The 21,805-nt window shown below is 42.5% G+C and overlaps 1 protein-coding gene across 1 annotated transcript in view; it reads right to left on the reverse strand.

Moving 5' to 3' along the window:
* The window catches only part of LOC124262359 (probable phospholipid-transporting ATPase IIB), a 77,728-nt gene that overhangs the window by 23,772 nt on the left and 32,151 nt on the right, over positions 1–21,805 (reverse strand). Inside the window, 17 exon segments of the mRNA XM_046696849.1 lie at positions 2,346–2,516; positions 3,117–3,200; positions 6,209–6,301; positions 6,982–7,143; positions 8,327–8,397; positions 8,400–8,574; positions 8,840–8,896; positions 9,867–10,032; positions 11,588–11,658; positions 11,882–11,971; positions 12,294–12,443; positions 12,714–12,794; positions 14,153–14,299; positions 15,191–15,307; positions 15,310–15,360; positions 15,680–15,793; positions 21,241–21,391. Coding sequence (XP_046552805.1) covers positions 2,346–2,516; positions 3,117–3,200; positions 6,209–6,301; positions 6,982–7,143; positions 8,327–8,397; positions 8,400–8,574; positions 8,840–8,896; positions 9,867–10,032; positions 11,588–11,658; positions 11,882–11,971; positions 12,294–12,443; positions 12,714–12,794; positions 14,153–14,299; positions 15,191–15,307; positions 15,310–15,360; positions 15,680–15,793; positions 21,241–21,391 — 1,951 coding nt within the window.

The raw sequence follows: 21,805 nt of genomic DNA on the forward strand, positions 1-21,805 counted from the left end.
ACTTGCAAGTTGTCAGCTTGTAGACTGCATACATCAATGTAGCGTCATAATTGTAGAATTAAAGCTGAACTTGTTGTACATATTTCTTCTCAGGAAATCGTTGACGATTATGTGTTTTACTCGCTGTAACAAGGCTGCTGCTCAATTCCGTTATTGAATTGTCTGCAGATCTGCGTAATGGTCATGCATGTAGATAATCGTATCGTGTTCCGGGATTGCATACCTAGCAATATATACGGAAATGGTGATTCCTGTGAAGATCTGCGAAACGTCGTTGATGCCCTTGATGTAGGTAGTCGGCCTGAAGATCCTTAATTAGGCTCTTCATCTGTAAAATAGTACTTCCCGTAACTATATAACGTTCTGTTGATAAAATAATACAGCGACGTTCTGCGTTGTAAATAGCCTGTGCGAATGCCTTTGCGTAGGCTTGTAGACGGCATGTGGCATACAGTTGATAGACAAGTACTGCGATGTCTCTGCTTCGCTGGATATTTGTGTGTAAATCGGCGAAGATGTCTTGAACGGACTGACGATTGGCTTCTATAGGGAGACCTTCGTGGAGCTTCCTTGGCGAACGATGGTGGCTTCGTATAGCTCTCGGTGAATCCCTTATAGATCTTCTGAATGAAGATGACTTGGAGCCACTTAACCTTCGTGAAGGCCTTCTTGAAGGTAGCGAGTCTGAGTCCGACTCATTAGATAGGAGCTTGCTTCGCGAACGACCTCTGTGTTCTACAGGGTCTGACCTCGGTGAAGCACTCCTCCTCCGTGAAGCCTTCCGCGAATGGTGAGGATCTAGGTCCTTCGTGGAGGCAGACTGGGACGTCCTTCGCGAAGGTTTCGATACGGGCTGGGTTGCCCTGGAGGCGCGTTTGTGGGCTCTGGGGCCCTACGCGAAGTCATAGCGGGCTCTGGGGCCCTACATGACTTATTATGGGTTGGGCTCTGGGGCCCGCGGCTCTGAGGCCTCTGTAAACCGTATCGGTCTTCCATCAACATCATAATCTGGTGGACCAGGTCGTCTGGGACGGTCTGCGCTGACGTTGAGGCTGCCCTCTCTGTGATAGTGACGGGACCCTCAGTTAGAATCTCAGCCGTCAGCGTAGGCATCTCTAGTTGCGTGTTGATCTGCGCTGAAGTGACGGTAGCCGATACTGGTCGCTACTTATGCCGTACATCTGGAATGATAATCGGAATGTCATCATCATATAAACACAATTCTGATGAAAAGTTTTTATTAGCCTTCGTGGGTTTCCCTTCGACGGCTGCTGTAGCCCTGGGGTGCGCGGAGCGCATTGTAATGACGACGCGGGAAGCTCTCCTAGTCTTACACTGTGATGATGGAATGTCCTGGGATGCAGGTCGCTTCTTGGATATAGCGGACTGCGCCCCACGCTCGAAGGTAACTCAGGCGAACACCAGACGGTAGAGGGTCAGCCCCGCCAACAGTTGACAGGGTATATCTGACTCTGATCTATCAGCCATGACTGAAGATTGTTTCGAGATCTATCTGCTGCACGCCTCAAGACGTAATATAAATATTTATCAAAGGCAGAATTAGACAATTTAATACATAAATTGCAGCGTGAAACAATAGAGCATGGCGTTATACAACTAGGGCATATTAAATGGATCGGCAGCAGAGAAACGTAATTTACAAACAGTGCAGATTTTTTATAAACGCAATCTGCTGAGCAAATACGGCGAACCGTGAATAAAGCTGCAGAAACACGAATAAATATCAATGCATGTTGAATAAGGATACTAGTTACACCTCTATAGATGAATATAAGAGGTAACAAAATAAATATAATTAAAGGATATAGTGTGTAGGGAGACACAGGCGCTCTCACGTCCTGCTCACTGGGCGAACAAGGAGAGAGTGAGGTACATGGCAGGAGGTGGCGCCCTCGTTCCCGCGCTTTGGGGGGACAGATAACTCGGGAGTACTAATTAGTGATTTTACATTGAAGGGAACTTCAATTGGGAGATACAAGTGTTCCACTGTGTTCGCAAGAAGAAGGAGACAAGCAAAAGAGTATGAGTCAGGATAAGGAAAAATATATCTACCGGTACTATAAGTTCTGGTAACAAATAAGTGGTTTGTTTGCTTGTTTCTTGCTGTTGTTTGATCCTGCATAAAGTAATATTCAAGCTAATGGCAGATAATACATGAGCTTGGACAAGATGATGTAGTGACTGATATTTTGAGTAACTATCCATGGAGATCCATTCAGTTTCCTATTTGACCAGCATGGGTTGCTTGGGACCACCTCTCATCAGGAATGCCCACAGGGGAAAGAGGAAGAGGAGCCACATGTGTTGTGAAGTCTGGTACTCACCTTGATGCCAGCATTCCTCAGGAGCTCTAGTGTTGGTCTAACATTGTCCTGAAGCTTGTCCTCCACACCGGTCAGACACAACAGGTCAAGGTCTCGCTCCAGACTCTCGATGACAGCCTGTACCTTGCTGTTCCGGTCCTGGAGGGACATTCTGGCTTGGTGGATCCGACTCTGTGAGCAGGGAGAGTGAGGAGTGAAGCACGACCAACATCAGTAACATCCTCTCCTTGTATCCGCCATCATATACCTCACGCCACTGTTATTTCCTCACAGACCAACACTACCTTGTGAGAGGTTCTACTTTCAAGTGAGACATGTACTGATAGGTTTTACATTTTTAACTGAAAGAACTATTTTGTGGTTTTACAGTTGAATCATATCATGAACTTTTTAATATGCAGTTAGCACGAATTCTTTACTGGTTTAAAGCCAAAGTTTCTATCACATGAAAATTCCATCATATGAATCTAACTTACAGTGCCACTTATCATGTCGAGCTTTGTAACCTAATGAAAACCTCGGGGTCATTTTTTCACTATAACTTACATACAAATACACAGCAGAAACCAGCATCAAGGAATAACAGATAATCTGTACTGACACACAGCATGAACTCATGAGAAACTGGAAAATCCAGCTATTGTTCTTGTAACAGTAACAATGTGTATGACTGTAATCTGATTACTAAGGAGACAGCAATGGGTGAAGATAACCTCATCATTTCAACAAGATGTACAACAGACTACAGAGTAAACATCCCAGACAAATCACCTCAAAGTCCTGGTACTGTTCCTCAGTGAGGACCTTCTTGGCCACAACCAGTGTTCTCAATCCTTCCCTCGCCATGTTCCCACACTGAAACAAAAACACAGGCACTGTAGGGCATATCTAACAGCCTGTCAATCAACATCCAGATACTGCCAGATAGTGTTGGCCTATATCATTTAACTCAGGGTTTTACACGACGCGTAAATGTGCGTCTATTATGCACAAATGTGGAGAATGGACACAGAAAACAATTCCCTGTGTCCTGAGGGACCCATATCATAATTAATTGTACCGACAACACATCTAAAACTTTGGTAAGTGCTTGGTTGTTTCTTTCAGAGCTGTTGTGTGGATCTTTTCATCCATTAGTCCACATGATCAATGATTCATTCCAGGCTCTAAAGAAATAATCAAAACGTACATTTCTCTACACTGTTACTTCACAGGATACTTATAATGTAGTCCAGGACCCTTAAAACTAATAATTGGGGGTGCTCAGGACCCCCATGTTTGTGAGTCATGGTAAAGCCTTGTAACTGTAAGCCTATTTCCTGAGTGAGTGAGTGTGTTTGGCATAACTACACCTATAATGTATATTGAATTGGGGAAGACTGGGATTTGAGCCCATTATCATGTGTTTGATACAGGTTGCACACACACAAACAAAACATGGTTTAAACATATCAAAAAATCAAAACCTTGATTTTGACACATTGAAGCAAAAATGTCAATTTAAGGTGCCGTATCTGGCCTTAAAAGGGCCTAATTCACCTTGTTACTGGATCATGTTTTGTGACAAAGTGGCTAAGTGTTATAACCAAGGCACATGACAAGACTTTGGTGTGTGGACGTAACGGTATATGGATGTGGGGTTGTGTGGATGTGATGGTGTGTGGACGTGAGGGTGTGTGAACGTGAAGGTGTGTGGACGTGAGGCTGTGTGGATGTGATGGTGTGTGGAGGTGATGGTGCATGGACGTGAAGGTGTGTGAGCGTGAAGGTGTGTGAACGTGAAGGTGTGTGGACGTGATGGTGTGTGAAGGTGATGGTGTGTGGACGTGAGAGTGTGTGGACGTGAGGGTGTGTGGACATGATGGTGTGTGGATGTGATGATGTGGTGACGTGATGGTGTGTGGAGGTGATGGTGTGTGGACATGATGGTGTGTGGATGTGAGGGTGTGTGGAGGTGAGGGTGTGTGGAGGTGAGGGTGTGTGGACATGATGTGTGGAGGTGAGGGTGTGTGGAGGTAAGGGTGTGTGGACATGGTGTGTGGATGCGATGGTGTGTGGACATGAGAGTGTGTGGATATGAAGGTGTGTTGACGTGATGGTGTGTGGACGTGATGGTGTGTGGACATGTGTGTGTGTGGACATGACGGTGTGTGGATGTGGCAGTGTGTGGACATGATGGTGTGTGGTTGTGTGGATGCGATGGTGTGTGGACATGAGAGTGTGTGGATATGAAGGTGTGTTGACGTGATGGTGTGTGGACGTGATGGTGTGTGGACATGAGAGTGTGTGGATATGAAGGTGTGTTGACGTGATGGTGTGTGGACGTGAGTGTGTGTGTGGACATGACGGTGTGTGGATGTGGCAGTGTGTGGACATGATGGTGTGTTGTTGTGTGGATGTGATGGTGTGTGGCATGATGGTGTGTGGACGTGATGGTGTGTGGACGTGATGGTGTGCGGATGTGATGGTGTGGACATGATGGTGTGTGGATGTGATGGTGTGTGGACGTGAGGGTGTGTGGATGTGAAAGTGTGTGGACGTGAAATTGTGTGGATGTGATGGTGTGTGGACGTGATGTTGTGTGGACGTGATGTGTGAACGTGAGGGTGTGTGGACATGAAAGTGTGTGGACGTGATTTTGTGTGGATGTGATGGTGTGTGGATGTGATGGTGTGTGGACGTGAGTGCCTACCTCCTCCTCCAGCCAGTCATTGTACTGGACGATGTTCTGCATCACCACATCAGCACCCTTCAGGTAGAAGATTATCTCCCCTGACTGCATGGTGCATGGACGTGAGGGTGCATGGATGTGAGGGTGTGTGAACGTGAAGGTGTGCAAACGTGAAGGTGTGTGGACGTGATGGTGTGTGGATGTGATGTGTGGACGTGATGGGGTGTGGACGTGATGGGGTGTGGACGTGATGGTGTGTGGAGGTGATGGTGTGTGGACGTGATGGTGTGTGGAGGTGATGGTGTGTGGACGTGATGGTGTGTGGATGTGATGGTGATGGTGTGTGGGCGTGATGGTGTGTGGAGGTGATGGTGTGTGGACGTGATGGTGTGTGGACATGAGAGTGTGTGGATATGACAGTGTGTGGATGTGATGGTGTGTGGACGAGACTGTGTGTGGATGTGGTGTGTGGACGTGAGGGTGTGTGGACGTGATGGTGTGTGGACGTGAGGGTGTGTGGACGTGAGGGTGTATGGATGTGATGGTGTGTGGACGTGATGGTGTGTGGACGTGATGGTGTGTGGACGTGAGGGTGTGTGGACATGATGGTGTGTGGATGTGACAGTGTGTGGACGTGTGGATGTGATGGTGTGTGGCATGATGGTGTGTGGACGTGAGGGTGTGTGGATGTGATGGTGTGTGGGCGAGACTGTGTGGGCGTGAGGGTGTGTTGATGTGATGGTGTGTGGGCGAGAGACTGTGTGGGCGTGAGGGTGTGTGGGCGTGAGGGTGTGTGGATGTGAGGGTGTGTGGGCGTGATGGTGTGTGGATGTGATGGTGTGGACCTGATAGTGTGTTGATGTGATGGTGTGTGGACGAGACTGTGTGGACGTGAGGGTGTGTGGATGTGAAATTGTGTGGATGTGAGGGTGTGTGGACGTGATGGTGTGTGGACGAGACTGTGTGGACGTGAGGGTGTGTGGATGTGAAATTGTGTGGATGTGAGGGTGTGTGGACGTGATGGTGTGTGGACGTGATGGTATGTGGAAGTGATGTTGTGTGGACGTGATGTGTGAACGTGAGGGTGTGTGGACATGAAAGTGTGTGGACGTGATTTTGTGTGGATGTGATGGTGTGTGGATGTGGATGTGATGGTGTGTGGACATGACGGTGTGTGGACGTGAGTGCCTACCTCCTCCTCCAGCCAGTCATTGTACTGGACGATGTTCTGCATCACCACATCAGCACCCTTCAGGTAGAAGATTATCTCCCCTGACTGCTCTTCCTGAAACACAGAGTCAGTTTGCACAATATGTCTAGGTTAGGGATGTCTCCTGGTGTGTGTAGTGACGACAACTCTATCTGCTGTGTTTGGGAGTTCTTGCACAACATATTTATAGTCAATGTATAACCAATATGACAAATGTTTCATGAACCATAGGCTAATGGTAAAATCATTAACAATACAGTGTTAGATATGAAGCAAGAACTGTACTCGTTCTGAATTAAAAAAACAGGTCACACTCTTTGCTAATTCTTTCTAAAAATTAATGTCATCTGATGTACCCCAATACTTGAGTAATCAATTTTTAACAGAATCCAAATCAAGGACACAATGTATGTCAAGATCCATATTTGTGAGTGAGTATGGTTTTACACCTCTCTTAGCAATATTCCAGCAATATCACGGCGGGGGACACCTGAAATGGGTTCACACATTGTACCCATGTGTGGAAAACGAACCCGGGTCTACGGCGTGACAAGCGAACACTTTAACCACTAGGTTACCCCACTGCTCCAGATCCATATTTGATAAAACATCAATGGGATGACCACAAAACTTCTTCACAAAGAATGCCACCAGGCCATTCAGAATCACCAGTATCAAACATCTGAGGATCAGTTTCCTGTAATTAGTATGGTTTCTACTTTACATACATAATTAGAAGTATGCGATGCGCCCACCCTGACAATGATGCCCATCCTCTTGGTCTCGGAGGTGAAGGGGAAGATCTGTAGGATGGAGTATGTGACTATGGCATCCTGGGGTGTGCGAAGCTGCAGTGAACTCAGGTCACGCTTTACCAGCGTAAGTTTAACACTCTCCGTCCACGACACCAGTGCTACCTGCAAACGTCAAATACACTGTATACATGGAATTCCAGTTGTGAATGTTTTCAGTTTATACATGGTCAGATCCAACACCAAAACATTTAATGGATACTTGGAAATCTAAATCTCACATATGTTTACTGACAGTTACAGTTTCGATTCAGAAATCTGAAACTACAAGCGATTATGCAAGCCCACCATGAAGCAAGAAGTAGTCAGTTATCACTTTAGTGAGTGCCTGAGTGAGTTTAGTTTTATGCCACTTTTAGCAATATTCCAGCAATATCGTCAGGGGACACCAGAAATGGGCTTCACACATTGTACCCATGTGGGGAATTGAACCTGGGTCTTTGACATGACAAGCGAACACGCTAGTAATTTAGTGAAACCCACAATAAATGTAAATGGTACTGTCAAACCAAGTAGCATAATCAATACAATCTTAAAACTCAGCCCCCAGTCAGTAGCATCCTATCACAACTAAGGTACACAACTCCCACCTAGTGAACAAGTGAGTTGGGTTTAACGCAGCTTTTAGCAATATTCCTGCAATATCATGGCGGGGGAACACCAGAAATGGGCTTCACGCATTGTAGCCATGTGGGGAATCAAACCCGGGCCTTCGGCATGACGAGCGAAACTCCCACCTAGGGTTGAAACAGCTAGTAATTGAAACTACTGGAAGACATGCCTTCACCTACTTGCGAGTACTTGAGTACTCCTCCTCAAGACTGAAGCAGGTGAGCAGAGTTCGCTATGGGGGTTAGCGCAGAAATTTTAGAAAATTAGAAGTTCTGAAACATCTATGTTATATTTGAAGCCCATTAAATAAGAAATAAACAATGGACCTGCGCTTACGTAATCAACACCATGTACTGTGTTCTGATCAGTATTTGCATGATCTACTGGTATGAATAAATGACACAAGTTAAATACAACTGCAAACTTTGGAGCGTGATTGCTCTGCAATGTCGGGGGCGACACGACTACACGTGGAGTGAGAGGGGAGAAAATTCTTCTTGGACGAGTGCTCAAGTAGTATTTTACTACTCGAGTAATGCTCCTACATGCCTCGAACTCGTTTCTCGTACGCAGTAACTGTTTCAACCCTACTCCCACCAGTGAACTGCTGAGTCTGTCATGAGTTCACCTCCCCGATATATGCCTGAATATCCCAGCATCCCTATGGCGGCCTCACCTCATCAGGGCTGGAGGCTTGGTATGTGACAGTCTGGCGGATCTGCTGGTCGGCCTCGGTATCACTGGCTCGTCACCGTTCTCCTCATACACTGGAGTCACATTGTGACAGAGTGCCACCGCTTTCACAGCCTCAAACACCCGAGTGACCACTGTCCTTCGAACTGGGCCTGATGTACGAGTGGGTGTTGCCTGGATAAGCTGACCAGATGGGGGCTGAGAAAAGGCTGTCCTCAAATGAGCCATTACCTGCAAGTGGAGAAAACTCCCAACATGACATGATCTATTCTGAAGTCTCTAGGTTCCCAGCCAAATCACATGTATGAAGTCATCCTCCCTTAACCATACAGATGCTGGAGCAGTACTATGCCCATTATGAAATTTGAATATATCATACTATGACCTCTAATGACCTTGGGCTAAACGGATACATGCTAATGAGATTTCACTGCATAAAAACATGATTAGTTTCCAAAGTGAAAAACTTGTGCATATATATACTGTGCTGTCTCACCTCATCCATGGTCTCAGCATTGAATGACACAGTGCCCAGGTGCAGCCTCTTGAACACCTGAAAGCAATGACAGTTGAGGTGACATCAGCATGGAGATGCAGCCGCATCAAAACCATAGTGTTCCTGACACCAAACCATCTGCTTTGACCCAAAATGTTCGCCATCTACACCTTCACCCCATCCTTGCATTAACACATTGCTCTGTCCCTTCAATCTACACCCCAACCTCTCCATATCCATTCATCCATCCACACCACACCCCTACCCCACATATACATCCCATCCCTACCTAACCATCTACACCCCACATCTACACCCATCCCCTATCCAACCATCTACACCCATCCCCTATCCCACCATCTACACCCCAGCCCTACCCATCTATCGACGCTCCTGACGTCCTCCCCATTACTGACACCTCACACTAACATGATTACATTTGATGATATGGAGACAGTACACTGTAGTGTATGGTCCTACCATCTACACCCCATCCCACCATCTACACATCACCCTAACATCTACCCCACACCCCATCTACACCCCATCCTACCATCTACACATCACCCCTACCCTACTATCTACACCCCAGCCATTACCCATCTATCGACGCCCTGACACATCGCCCCTACACCCCATCCCATTACTGACACCTCACACTAACATGATTACATTTGATGATATGGAGACAGTACACTGTAGCTGTATGGTCCTACCATCTACACCCCCCATCCCACCATCTACACCCCAATTCCTCCCCACCATCCCCACCATCTACACATCATCCCCTACCCCACAATCTACACCCCATCCCATCATCTACACCCCATCCCACCATCTACACATCACCCCTACCCCACAATCTACACCCCATCCTACCATCTACACCCATCCCCTATCCCACCATCTACACCCCAGCCCTACCCATCTATTGACGCTCCTGATGTCCTCCCCATTACTGACACCTCACACTAACATCATTACATTTGATGATATGGAGACAGTACACTATAGAGTATGGTCCTACCATTTCATTCTGTGTGAGTGTTCCAGTCTTGTCCGACAACAGGTAAGTGATTCTGCCCATCTCCTCAGGGATGGTTGAGCTGCGCACCACAGTGCCGGGGATGGCTTTGTCTCTCTGGATCATCCAGGAGTACACTGCCTTACCCATGTCCAGGTTCACTCTCAGACTAGGGGAGACAAAGATCAGCCATTACCTTCTACATTGCACATAACAGCCATAGCAACTTGTGGCAGAATCTCACTGATGTATTTACCATGTGCCTGTACATAACCAACATATTTACCTGAGTTGTGTCTGGTTAGCTGATGCATTACCGTAAGTTGTGTCTTTATTTACCTGGAATATTACTCTAACTTGTGTTTGCATTGAACTGATGCTTTTACCTGATCTGTGTTGGTATTTAACTGACACATTAACTGAGTTGACTGTATCTAAACAAAGTATTACCTGTTTCTAATGGATGTATTTACGTGATTTCATTTGTATTTACCTGACCAAGTCTGTATCTAACTGACATATTTACTTGAGTTTTGCATGTGTTTCACATATAGATTTACCTGATAATGTCGGTATTTAACAGATGTATTTACCTGATTGTTTCTATGTTTCTGTTTACCTGACTGTGTATGTATTTAACTGATGTATTTACCTGATTGTTTCTGTATTTACCTGACTGTGTATGTATTTAACTGATGGATTTACCTGATTGTTTCTGTATTTACCTGACTGTGTATGTATTTAACTGATGATTGTTTCTGTATTTACCTGACTGTGTATGTATTTAACTGATGTATTTACCTGATTGTTTCTGTATTTACCTGACTGTGTATGTATTTAACTGATGTATTTACCTGATTGTTTCTATATTTACCTGACTGTGTATGTATTTAACTGATGTATTTACCCGATTGTTTCTGTATTTACCTGATTGTTTCTGTATTTACCTGACGGTGCATGCATTTCACTGATATATTTACCTGATTGTTTCTGTATTTACCTGATTGTTTCTGTATCATCAGATGTATTTACCTGATTGTTTCTGTATTTACCTGATTGTTTCTGTTTACCTTTACCTGATTGTTTCTGTATTTACCTGACGGTGCATGTATTTCACTGATATATTTACCTGATTGTTTATGTATTTACCTGACCGTGCATGTATTTAACTGATGTATTTACCTGATTGTTTATGTATTTACCTGACTGTGTATGTATTATCAGATTTATTAACCTGATTGTTTGTGTATTTACCTGACTGTGTATGTATTTAACTGTATTTACCTGATTGTTTCTGTATCATCAGATGTATTTACCCTGATTGTTTCTGTATTTACCTGACTATGTGTATTTAACTGATGTATTTACCTGATTGTTTCTGTATTTACCTGATTGTGTATTTACCTGATTGTTTCTGTGTATTTACCTGATTGTTTCTGTATTTACCTGATTGTTTCTGTAGATGTATTTACCTGATTGTTTCTGTATTTACCTGACTGTGTATGTATTTAACTGATGTATTTACCTGATTGTTTCTGTATTTACCTGATTGTTTCTGTATTTACCTGACTGTGTATGTATTTAACTGATGTATTTACCTGATTGTTTCTGTATTTAACTGATGTATTTACCTGATTGTTTCTGTATTTACCTGATTGTTTCTGTATTATCAGATGTATTTACCTGATTGTGACTGTATTTCATGGACATATGGATATCTTTACCTGATTGGGATGATGTAGGAAAACAGGCAGATAAACCGAAACAGGTAGCGGTACCAAGGACCTCCAAATCCCTGTAACAGGCAGGTAACATACATCATCACAACTTGACAGTGATGCCCATTATCAATTACCCCAACATCAAACTGATGCTGACATTCTGACATATGAGATCTTACACACAGTCATATATGCTCTTGTTAAATATATTGCCATATTATAAAAAATGAAAGAAATATATTTAGCCCAACTCTCAAATGTTTGTGCTGTGATCCAACATCCATCAGTGAACATTACCTTCAGTATCATCATGACCACAGACAGGACGATGACAGCAAAGAACAGCAACTTGGTCAGCGTGTTGATCTCCAGGTCCAGTAGCCCCACCTGGTGGCACACAGGGTACAGGTGTGGTACAAATGGGGTACAAAGGGGGTTTAGGGTTACAAAGAAGTTACAGACAAGGTATAGACAGGCTTGCCACTTCTTGTTTATTGCATTGAAGATGTTTCAGTGGAGTGTTTCTTACAAAGCAATAAACAAGAAGTTATCAAAAAAGTTGTTTCTAGTGACACCTATTTTTGCTGTAATCTGCTACAGATACGTCAAATTCAAGCATGTGACCTAAGGCAGCCAATCACATTACCGCAATGAATACCATCCTCATGTAAACAGATTTAGATGAAGGTTATTACATCGTATGTCTGACCTTGCTGCTGGGTTGTGAGGTGTTCATGACGCTCCTGGTTTCTGCCCCAGTGTATATCACCACTCCGAGTGCTGTTCCTGAGGCCACCACTGTGTCAGCCCACAATGTGTTCTCAAGGCCAAGCGGGTCCTCACAAGCTGTGCCGTCAGTCTGGGGAGATAAGTGCACAGCTCATATTCAGCAGTTTCAGCAACAGGACAAAATAAGGACATATTTTGATATATCATCTCTTTATCATTGACTGGTATTAAAGTAATGGCCTTGCTTTGGTTGAGAGACAGAAGACAATGATTACATCAATTACAATCACATTCTCAGTTTAGGGTTTTCACCAATCTGTTGATACCTTGTCATCAGTCATCAACACATTATTCCTACTACTTTCTATGGAAGAAATCACACCATTGGAAACTGACTCACTCTTGTAAATGTCCCCACAAAATTGTGAATCTGTTTCTGTGGCTTCTCTGCATGGACCTGGGCACAGATGTCAAGTATGTCCTGCAACAGGAAACCATTGTCTGTCCTCACTGAGTGTTGAGGGGAAGTCCAGGCTAAATCTGACTGGGTAAGGCACCTCAGTAAATACGTTAAACAGGAGCATCTGTACCTACCGTGTTTCATGTCAGCTTCAGTAAATATGTATGAAGGCAATGTTAGTACCTATCATGTTTGAAGGGCATTCTCTCTTTGACGGATATCTCTCAAACTACCATATCTGATGGCAACCTCTCTAATCATCACATCTGATGGCAACATTTCTACCTATCACACCTGATGGCAACCTCGAGACATACCACATCTGAAGGCAACCTCTCTAATTATCACAACTGATGGCAACATTTTTACCTATTACATCTGATGGCAACCTCTCTAATTATCACATCTGATGGCAACATTTCTACCTATCACACCTGATGGCAACCTCGAGACATACCACATCTGAAGGCAACCTCTCTAATTATCACATCTGATGGCAACATTTCTACCTATCACACCTGATGGCAACCTCGAGACATACCACATCTGAAGGCAACCTCTAATTATCACATCTGATGGCAACATTTCTACCTATTGCATCTGATGGCAACCTCTCTAATTATCACATCTGATGGCAACATTTCTACCTATCACATCTGAAGACAACCTCTCTAATTATCACATCTGATGGCAACCTCGAGACCTACCACATCTGATGGCAACCTCTCTAATTATTCCATCTGATGGCAACATTTCTACCTATCACACCTGATGGCAACCTCGAGACCTATTACATCTGATGGCAACCTCTCTAATTATCACATCTGATGGCAACATTTCTACCTATCACATCTGATGGCAACCTCGAGACCTACCATATCTGAAGGCAACCTCTCTAATTATCACATCTGATGGCAACATTTCTACCTATCACACCTGATGGCAACCTCGAGACCTACCACATCTGAAGGCAACCTCTCTAATTATCACATCTGATGGCAACATTTCTACCTATTGCATCTGATGGCAACCTCTCTAATTATCACATCTGATGGCAACATTTCTACCTATCACACCTGATGGCAACCTCGAGACCTACCATATCTGAAGGCAACCTCTCTAATTATCACATCTGATGGCAACATTTCTACCTATTGCATCTGATGGCAACCTCTCTAATTATCACATCTGAAGGCAACATTTCTACCTATCACACCTGATGGCAACCTCGAGACCTACCACATCTGAAGGCAACCTCTCTTATTATCACATCTGATGGCAACATTTCTACCTATTGCATCTGATGGCAACCTCTCTAGTTATCACATCTGATGGCAACATTTCTACCTATCACACCTGATGGCAACCTCGAGACCTACCACATTTGATGGCAACCTCTGTGTGGTCTGTACAGCAAGCCGCAACTTCCAGTCAGTCTCCCCATCTAGCTGGTCTGTCCTGGTGAAGCATGCTCCATCTTTCTCTGTGGTCCTCAGAAACACCAAGTCTGCTGGCACCCGCTGGTCCTGTTCACAAATGTATAGCAAGTGTAGAGTGGTCTGGCCATAACACCACGGATAACAGGACAGATGTGCAGCAGATTATATTGAAATCTGGTATAATATTAAGATGAATTTATCAACAATGAATCTCAGGCATATGGAAAAACTAAATGCCTATACAGGACACATTTTGTTCCATGATTACTATTGTTTACAAGTGACTGTTGTTTGTTACTGCTCATCTATCACAACATCAGGGCACTTTCTAATACAGAATTGTCAACAGGAGTTTCCTCCCTTTGCAAGACTTTCCAATCGCCACCCTTCTGAAGTGAATATATCCTTCTAGGACAGATTCTCTTGTGAGCACATGGACGTCTGTATGGCAGTATCCCCTAAGTCCTCATGTTTGTATTACATATTCATTCCTCAACATTGTTAAACATGTTTTCTTTTTAGTGCCTCATATGTATATATATCCCCCTCATACTCCCTACCATTCACCTGATGAAGGAGAAAACATGCACTCCGAAACGTCGTGTTATTCACAATAAAGAAGTTATCATCCATAAATCTTTTCTTTCCAGATATGTGCACTGTCCTCACTCAACAACTTGTAATTCCAGGAGAAAACAACCACAAATTTCTTCTCCCAAGAAAAAGGTTAGCTTTTAAGAATCTAAAACTGATATTTGCATTTACTTCACATCTATATGACAATGGTCCATCCTGATTGTCTAAATATACTGGCAGCCATTAAACAGATGTATATGTAGACTGGAAGCAGCCTCTACTTTGAGAGAAAAGCATCCTGATCGTCTAAATATACTGGCAGTCATTAAACAGATGTATATTTGGACTGGAAGTCTACTTTGAGAGAGAAGCATCCCACCAACTTCGTCCACGTATGGTTACCTTTTCAACGATAATGAGATCCCCGACACGGATGTCAGAGCTGGGTATGCGGACAATGCCATCTCGACACAGCTTCTTGTAAATCTGGGAGTTGGCCTCCTTATCTCGTCGATAACGCGGCGCCAATCATCCAGAGCTTCACGACACATTGTTACAAATATTACAAAACCCTGGAAAAGTTAGAAAAACAATTTCAAATGTATGTAGGTACCTAACATGTCATAGTACACGAGTCACGGAAAAGCAGCACAACCATCATGATCAACAACATTACAGTTATATCACAGACACAGGCAAAGCAGTGGATGACAGCATGAACTACAAGCAACAGGGGTACCATGACAGCCCGTTACTCAAAACTTCAAACATTACAGTCAACTCAATGTTAGTGATGGAAAAGGTCTGTCAAACCGATTGTTCATTTAATTTCATCCTTATATATTTGAAGTAAAGACTATCCATGCAATGAGAGTAGCAATGGCCTCTCACCAGTGGGCCCCAGTATGTGTAGAGGTAGCCGATTCTAATGGCTGGGATGAACTGTGCACATGCCATTATCAAAAAGTACAGGTTGAGGAAAAACTTGAACTGCTCAAACAAAACCTGAAATAGAAGGAAACTGAGTTTATTCTTTGGAACATAGCTACATAGTAGTCTATCACAGCAGGTTATCATGTCACACTGTTACCTGAAGACTGTAGCAGGTTATCATGTCACACTGTTATCTGAAGACTGTAGCAGGTTATTGTGTAATATTGTTACCTGAAGACTGTAGCAAGTTATCGTGTAATATTGTTATGTGAAGCACGTAGCAAGTTATTGTGTAATACTGTTACCTGAAGACTGTAGCAAGTTATCGTGTAATATTGTTATGTGAAGCACAAAGCAAGTTAACGTGTTATACTGTTACCTGAAGACTGTAGTAAGTTATCATGTCACACTGTTACCTGAAGCCTGTAGCAAGTTATCGTGTAATATTGTTATGTGAAGCACAAAGCAAGTTATCTTGTAATATTGTTACCTGAAGCCTGTAGCAAGTTATTGTGTAATATTGTTATGTGAAGCACATAGCAAGTTAACATGTAATATTGTTACCTGAAGCCTGTAGCAAGTTAACGTGGAATATTGTTACCTGAAGCCTGTAGCAAGTTATCTTGTAATATTGTTATGTGAAGCACGTAGCAAGTTAACATGTAATATTGTTACCTGAAGACTGTAGCAAGTTAACGTGTAATATTGTTACCTGAAGCCTGTAGCAAGTTATCATGTAATATTGTTATGTGAAGCATGTAGTAAGTTATTGTGTAATACTGTTACCTGAAGACTGTAGCAAGTTATCATGTCACACTGTTACCTGAAGACTGTAGCAAGTTATTGTGTAATATTGTTATGTGAAGCACGTAGCAAGTTAACGTGTTATACTGTTACCTGAAGACTGTAGTAAGTTATCATGTCACACTGTTACCTGAAGCCTGTAGCAAGTTATTGTGTAATATTGTTATGTGAAGCACGTAGCAAGTTAACATGTAATATTGTTACCTGAAGCCTGTAGCAAGTTATCTTGTAATATTGTTATGTGAAGCACGTAGCAAGTTATCTTGTAATATTGTTACCTGAAGACTGTAGCAAGATATTGTGTAATATTGTTATGTGAAGCAAGTAGCAAGTTATCATGTAATATTGTTATGTGAAGCCTGTAGCAAGTTATTGTTTAATATTGTTACGGGAAGCCTGTAGCAAGTTATCATGTAATATTGTTATGTGAAGACTGTAGCAGAATATCGTGTAATACTGTTACCTAAAGGCTGTAGCAGGTTATTGTGTAATACTGTTACCTGAAGACTGTAGCAGGTTATCGTGTAATACTGTTACCTGAAGGCTGTAGCAGTTTATCGTGTAATACTGTTACCTGAAGACTGTAGCAGGTTATCGTGTAATATTGTTATGTGAAGACTGTAGCAAGTTATTGTGTAATATTGTTACCTGAAGCCTGTAGCAAGTTATCGTGTAATATTGTTATGTGAAGACTGTAGCAGGTTATTGTGTAATATTGTTATGTGAAGCCTGTAGCAAGTTATCATGTAATATTGTTATGTGAAGCCTGTAGCAAGTTATCATGTAATATTGTTATGTGAAGGCTGTAGCAAGTTATTGTGTAATATTGTTACCTGAAGCCTGTAGCAAGTTATCGTGTAATATTGTTATGTGAAGACTGTAGCAGAATATCGTGTAATACTGTTACCCGAAGGCTGTAGCAGGTTATTGTGTAATACTGTTACCTGAAGACTGTAGCAGGTTATCATGTAATACTGTTACCTGAAGGCTGTAGCAGGTTATCGTGTAATACCGTTACCTGAAGACTGTAGCAGGTTATCGTGTAATATTGTTATGTGAAGACTGTAGCAGAATATCGTGTAATGCTGTTACCTGAAGACTGTAGCAGGTTATCGTGTAAAACTGTTACCTGAAGACTGTAGCAGGTTATCGTGTAATACTGTTACCCGAAGGCTGTAGCAGGTTATCGTGTAATACTGTTACCTGAAGACTGTAGCAGGTAATAGTGTAATACTGTTATCTGAAGACTGTAGCAGGTTATCGTGTCACACTGTTACCTGAAGACTGTAGCAGGTTATCGTGTAATACTGTTACCCGAAGGCTGTAGCAGGTTATCGTGTAATACTGTTACCTGAAGACTGTAGCAGGTAATAGTGTAATACTGTTACCTGAAGACTGTAGCAGGTTACCGTGTAATACTGTTACCTGAAGACTGTAGCAGGTTATCGTGTAATACTGTTACCCGAAGGCTGTAGCAGGTTATAGTGTAATACTGTTACCTGAAGACTGTAGCAGGTTATAGTGTAATACTGTTACCTGAAGACTGTAGCAGGTTATCGAGTAATATTGTTATGTGAAGTGCATAGCAAGTTATTGTGCAATACTGTGACCTGAGGAAGTACCAGGTTAATGCATAATAATCATGTAACATTGCTACCTGAGACTGTAGCAAGTTATCAAGTAATATTGTTAATGGAGACTGTAACTTAGTGTAAGGTTCGTGTTGGACTGTGGTTATATCCTGCAGCCATTCAGACCATGGGTGTTTGACTCATCATATCAACTGCAACCATCACTATTCATCAGTGTGAAGTAGAAGCTTGTCATGGCAAATACAGCATCACATCACTGATGTCGTTCTGAGAAGCTGATTTGTCACATGTTTCATGATAAGAATTCTATTTGTTAAAATCCCAATACAGAACATGTTTATTCACTGTCATGTGTCATCAAGAACCTCTCCAGTTCTCTCCCTTTCTAGTTTACAAACTTGTTGGCTAGTCTAGATCTGTGTTGACATATGATGAACAAGCCCATGACGGGAAAGAGATCATAACTGACCGCCTGGTTTTAGCAAAGTAAATACCAACTTTGTTCCAGATCATCAGTATTACAGATGTTGTGTATCACAATACTCGGTGCCCAAGTTGATTTTATGAGGAATGTCCTTTGTTTTGGGGAGACATGGACACACAATCAACCAAGTCATCAATCATAACCAAACCTTTGTACGAACACACAAGTTATTTTGGAGCACTTCTATTACAGATGCACGCTGGCTTGTGAAATGAAAATGAAATGAAGTTTAACAAGAAAAAATTGTGTCCAGGGACATGGATTGCCCCGCTGACATTCATAAGACATATAAAGATCAATAATTGAACAAAATTCACGAACAAGTTCAATAAACATCTATGCTACTATGAGATGCACACCTTTCGAGTTCCAATGAAACACATGTATAAGCTTAATCAATTCTGTTGAGCAGTTTTTGTGGAGAAGTGGATAGACCTAATCCCCTATTTCACTATCATCAGAGAGAAATTCAACAAAATTTATCTAAGTTCAAATGTCTCTAAACATACAAAAAACTATAAAATACAAAAACAAAATACCAGATGCACACCTTTAGAGTCTCTATAAAAGACATATGTAAGCTAAATGAGTTTTGTGCAGTGGTTTTTGAGGAGAAGTGGATAAAGTACACCCCCTGTCGGACGGGACGAACAGGATGAATAGAACCAAATTCAACTAAGTTCAAACATCTGTAGAAGTGACAAAATTAAGAAACTGGATGAACAAGGTATGAGATGCACACCTTTAGAGTCCCAATGAAACACACATAGAAGCTCAATCAATTCTGTAGAGCAGCTTTTGTGGAGAAGTGGATAGACTTCATCCCCTATAACACTATATTCAGAGAGAAATTCAACAAAATTTATGTAAGTTCAAACGGCATTAACATTGGAAAAATAAATAAGATGCACGCCTTTAGAGTCCCTATAAAGCACATGTGTAATCTAAATGAATTCCATAAAGTAGTTTTTGAGGAGAAGTGGATAACGTACACACCCCTGTTGGATGGAACGAACAGGCTGAATAGAACAAAATTCAACTAAGTTCAAACATCTCTAAAAGTGACAAAATTAAGAAATTGCATAACAAATTATGAAATACACACCTTTAGAGTCCCTATGAAAGACATGTAGAAGTTCATTCAATTCTGTTGAGCAGTTTTTGTGGAGAAGTGGATAGACTTCATCCCCTATTACACTATCATCATAGAGAAATTCAGCAAAATGTACCTAAGTTCAAATGTCTCTAAACCCCAATAAAATACAAAAACAAAATATGAGATGCACACCATTAGAGTCCCAAGAAAGCCCATGTATACGTTCATTGAATTCCACAGAGCGTTTTTTGTGGAGAAGTGGATAGAGTACATTTCCTGTTTCGTACGGACGGACACGGAGGGTAATCCTATATGCCCCCAGCAATATATGGCGGGGGCATAAAAATTTGAAAGTTTTAACTATAAATTGTAAATTCATGATCTTTATCCTATCTCATACAATGGATTCCCGCCCGACCGACCCTGCTGGACAGCTTACGATTACTGCTCCAAGACAAGAATGACTACATAAAGGTGTCACATGACCTATCAGAGCACAGGCTGCATGCTTCTCAGAGGCTACCGGGCTGTCCAGGAACGGGAGCAGTAGGGGTGTGTTCGAGTGAAGGGTTCAAGAAAGGCCTAAACTTTTGTTTACAGTTCGTTTCCACTCAACTGTCGATCATTAGAGAGAGAGAGAGTACAAGACGTGAGATAGAATAAGTTTAAAAATACACAAATTTTATGATAAAGACAAGAGTTTTAAGGATGCCAACTTCTTTATTGTGAAGAGTCACGACGCTTCAAAGTATGTTCTTACTCCTCCACCTGATGAAGGAGTAAGAACATTTCTAGAAACGTCATGATCCTTCACAATAAAGAAGTTGTCATCCAAAGACCGTGACATCTCTTGTTCAGTGCTGTGTTGTGTCCCATTTAGATTACTGCAATGCTCTTCTAATTGGACTACCAAAGAAATTGATTGCAAAGCTGCAACGCGTTCAGAATTGTGCAGCTAGACTTGTAACAAAGACAAAGAAAGACAGCCACATTTCTCCAGTGCTAAAGAAACTTCATTGGTTGAAGGTGGCAGACAGAATCACTTATAAAGTGCTCCTGTTAACCTTCAAAGCAAGGACAGGCCTAGCCCCTGTGTATCTCCAGGAACTCCTCCAGGAATACAAGCCAGCCAGGTCTCTTAGATCCATTGGACAAAGCATGCTGTGTGTTCCACATGCAAGGACCACCACCTATGGAGATCGATCTTTTGCCAGAGCAGCTCCACGAATCTGGAATGATCTGCCACTAGAACTGAGACTTATAAATAACTTGGCCACTTTTAAAACCAATCTCAAGACTCACTTATTCTCAAAGACATACGCCTAGACCGAGTGGACTTTGCTGATACATGTGACATGCATTCTCTCAAAGCGCGTTTGAGCAGTTATACTGACTGGATTCTTGCGCTATATAAGTTCCTAGTTGATGATGATGATGATGATCCATAAAACTCTTGTCTTTATGTGTATCACCTCTAAATGCCCTTCAAAATTTTTGTGATGTCTTGCGTAAAAGTTGTTTCATGGAAAATAAAGAAGCATACCTTTGGTATAAAAGTGATGATGCTGTATTTTTGATTTTTGACAACATTTCTGGGGTATTTTTCCTGTGGTCCTGTGGCAAGACCAATGTAGACCGTCCGTGGCTTGTATTCCTTTCGTCGTCGACATCTACTGAATATTCTGCTCCAGCAGCTGCAAAAGGGAATCAGTCATGAGATACTGCAGACAATGAAGACAAACACCATCACAACACCATCACAACACCATTGCAACACCATCACAACACCATCAACACCATCACTACGACATACAACACCATCACAACACCAACACTACACCATACAACACCATCACTACACCATACAACACCCATACAACACCAACACTACACCAACACTACACCATCACAACACCAACACTACACCATACAACACCAACACTACACCATACAACACCAACACTACACCATCACAACACCAACAGTACACCAACACAACACCAACACTACACCATCACAACACAACACCATCACTACATCATCTCAACACCATACAACACCAACACTACACCATCACAACACCAACACTACACCATCACAACACCAAC

The sequence above is a fragment of the Haliotis rubra genome, unplaced genomic scaffold (genome assembly GCF_003918875.1).
Source record: "Haliotis rubra isolate DU_JTF1 unplaced genomic scaffold, ASM391887v1 Scf12, whole genome shotgun sequence".
Lineage (NCBI taxonomy): Eukaryota > Metazoa > Mollusca > Gastropoda > Lepetellida > Haliotidae > Haliotis > Haliotis rubra.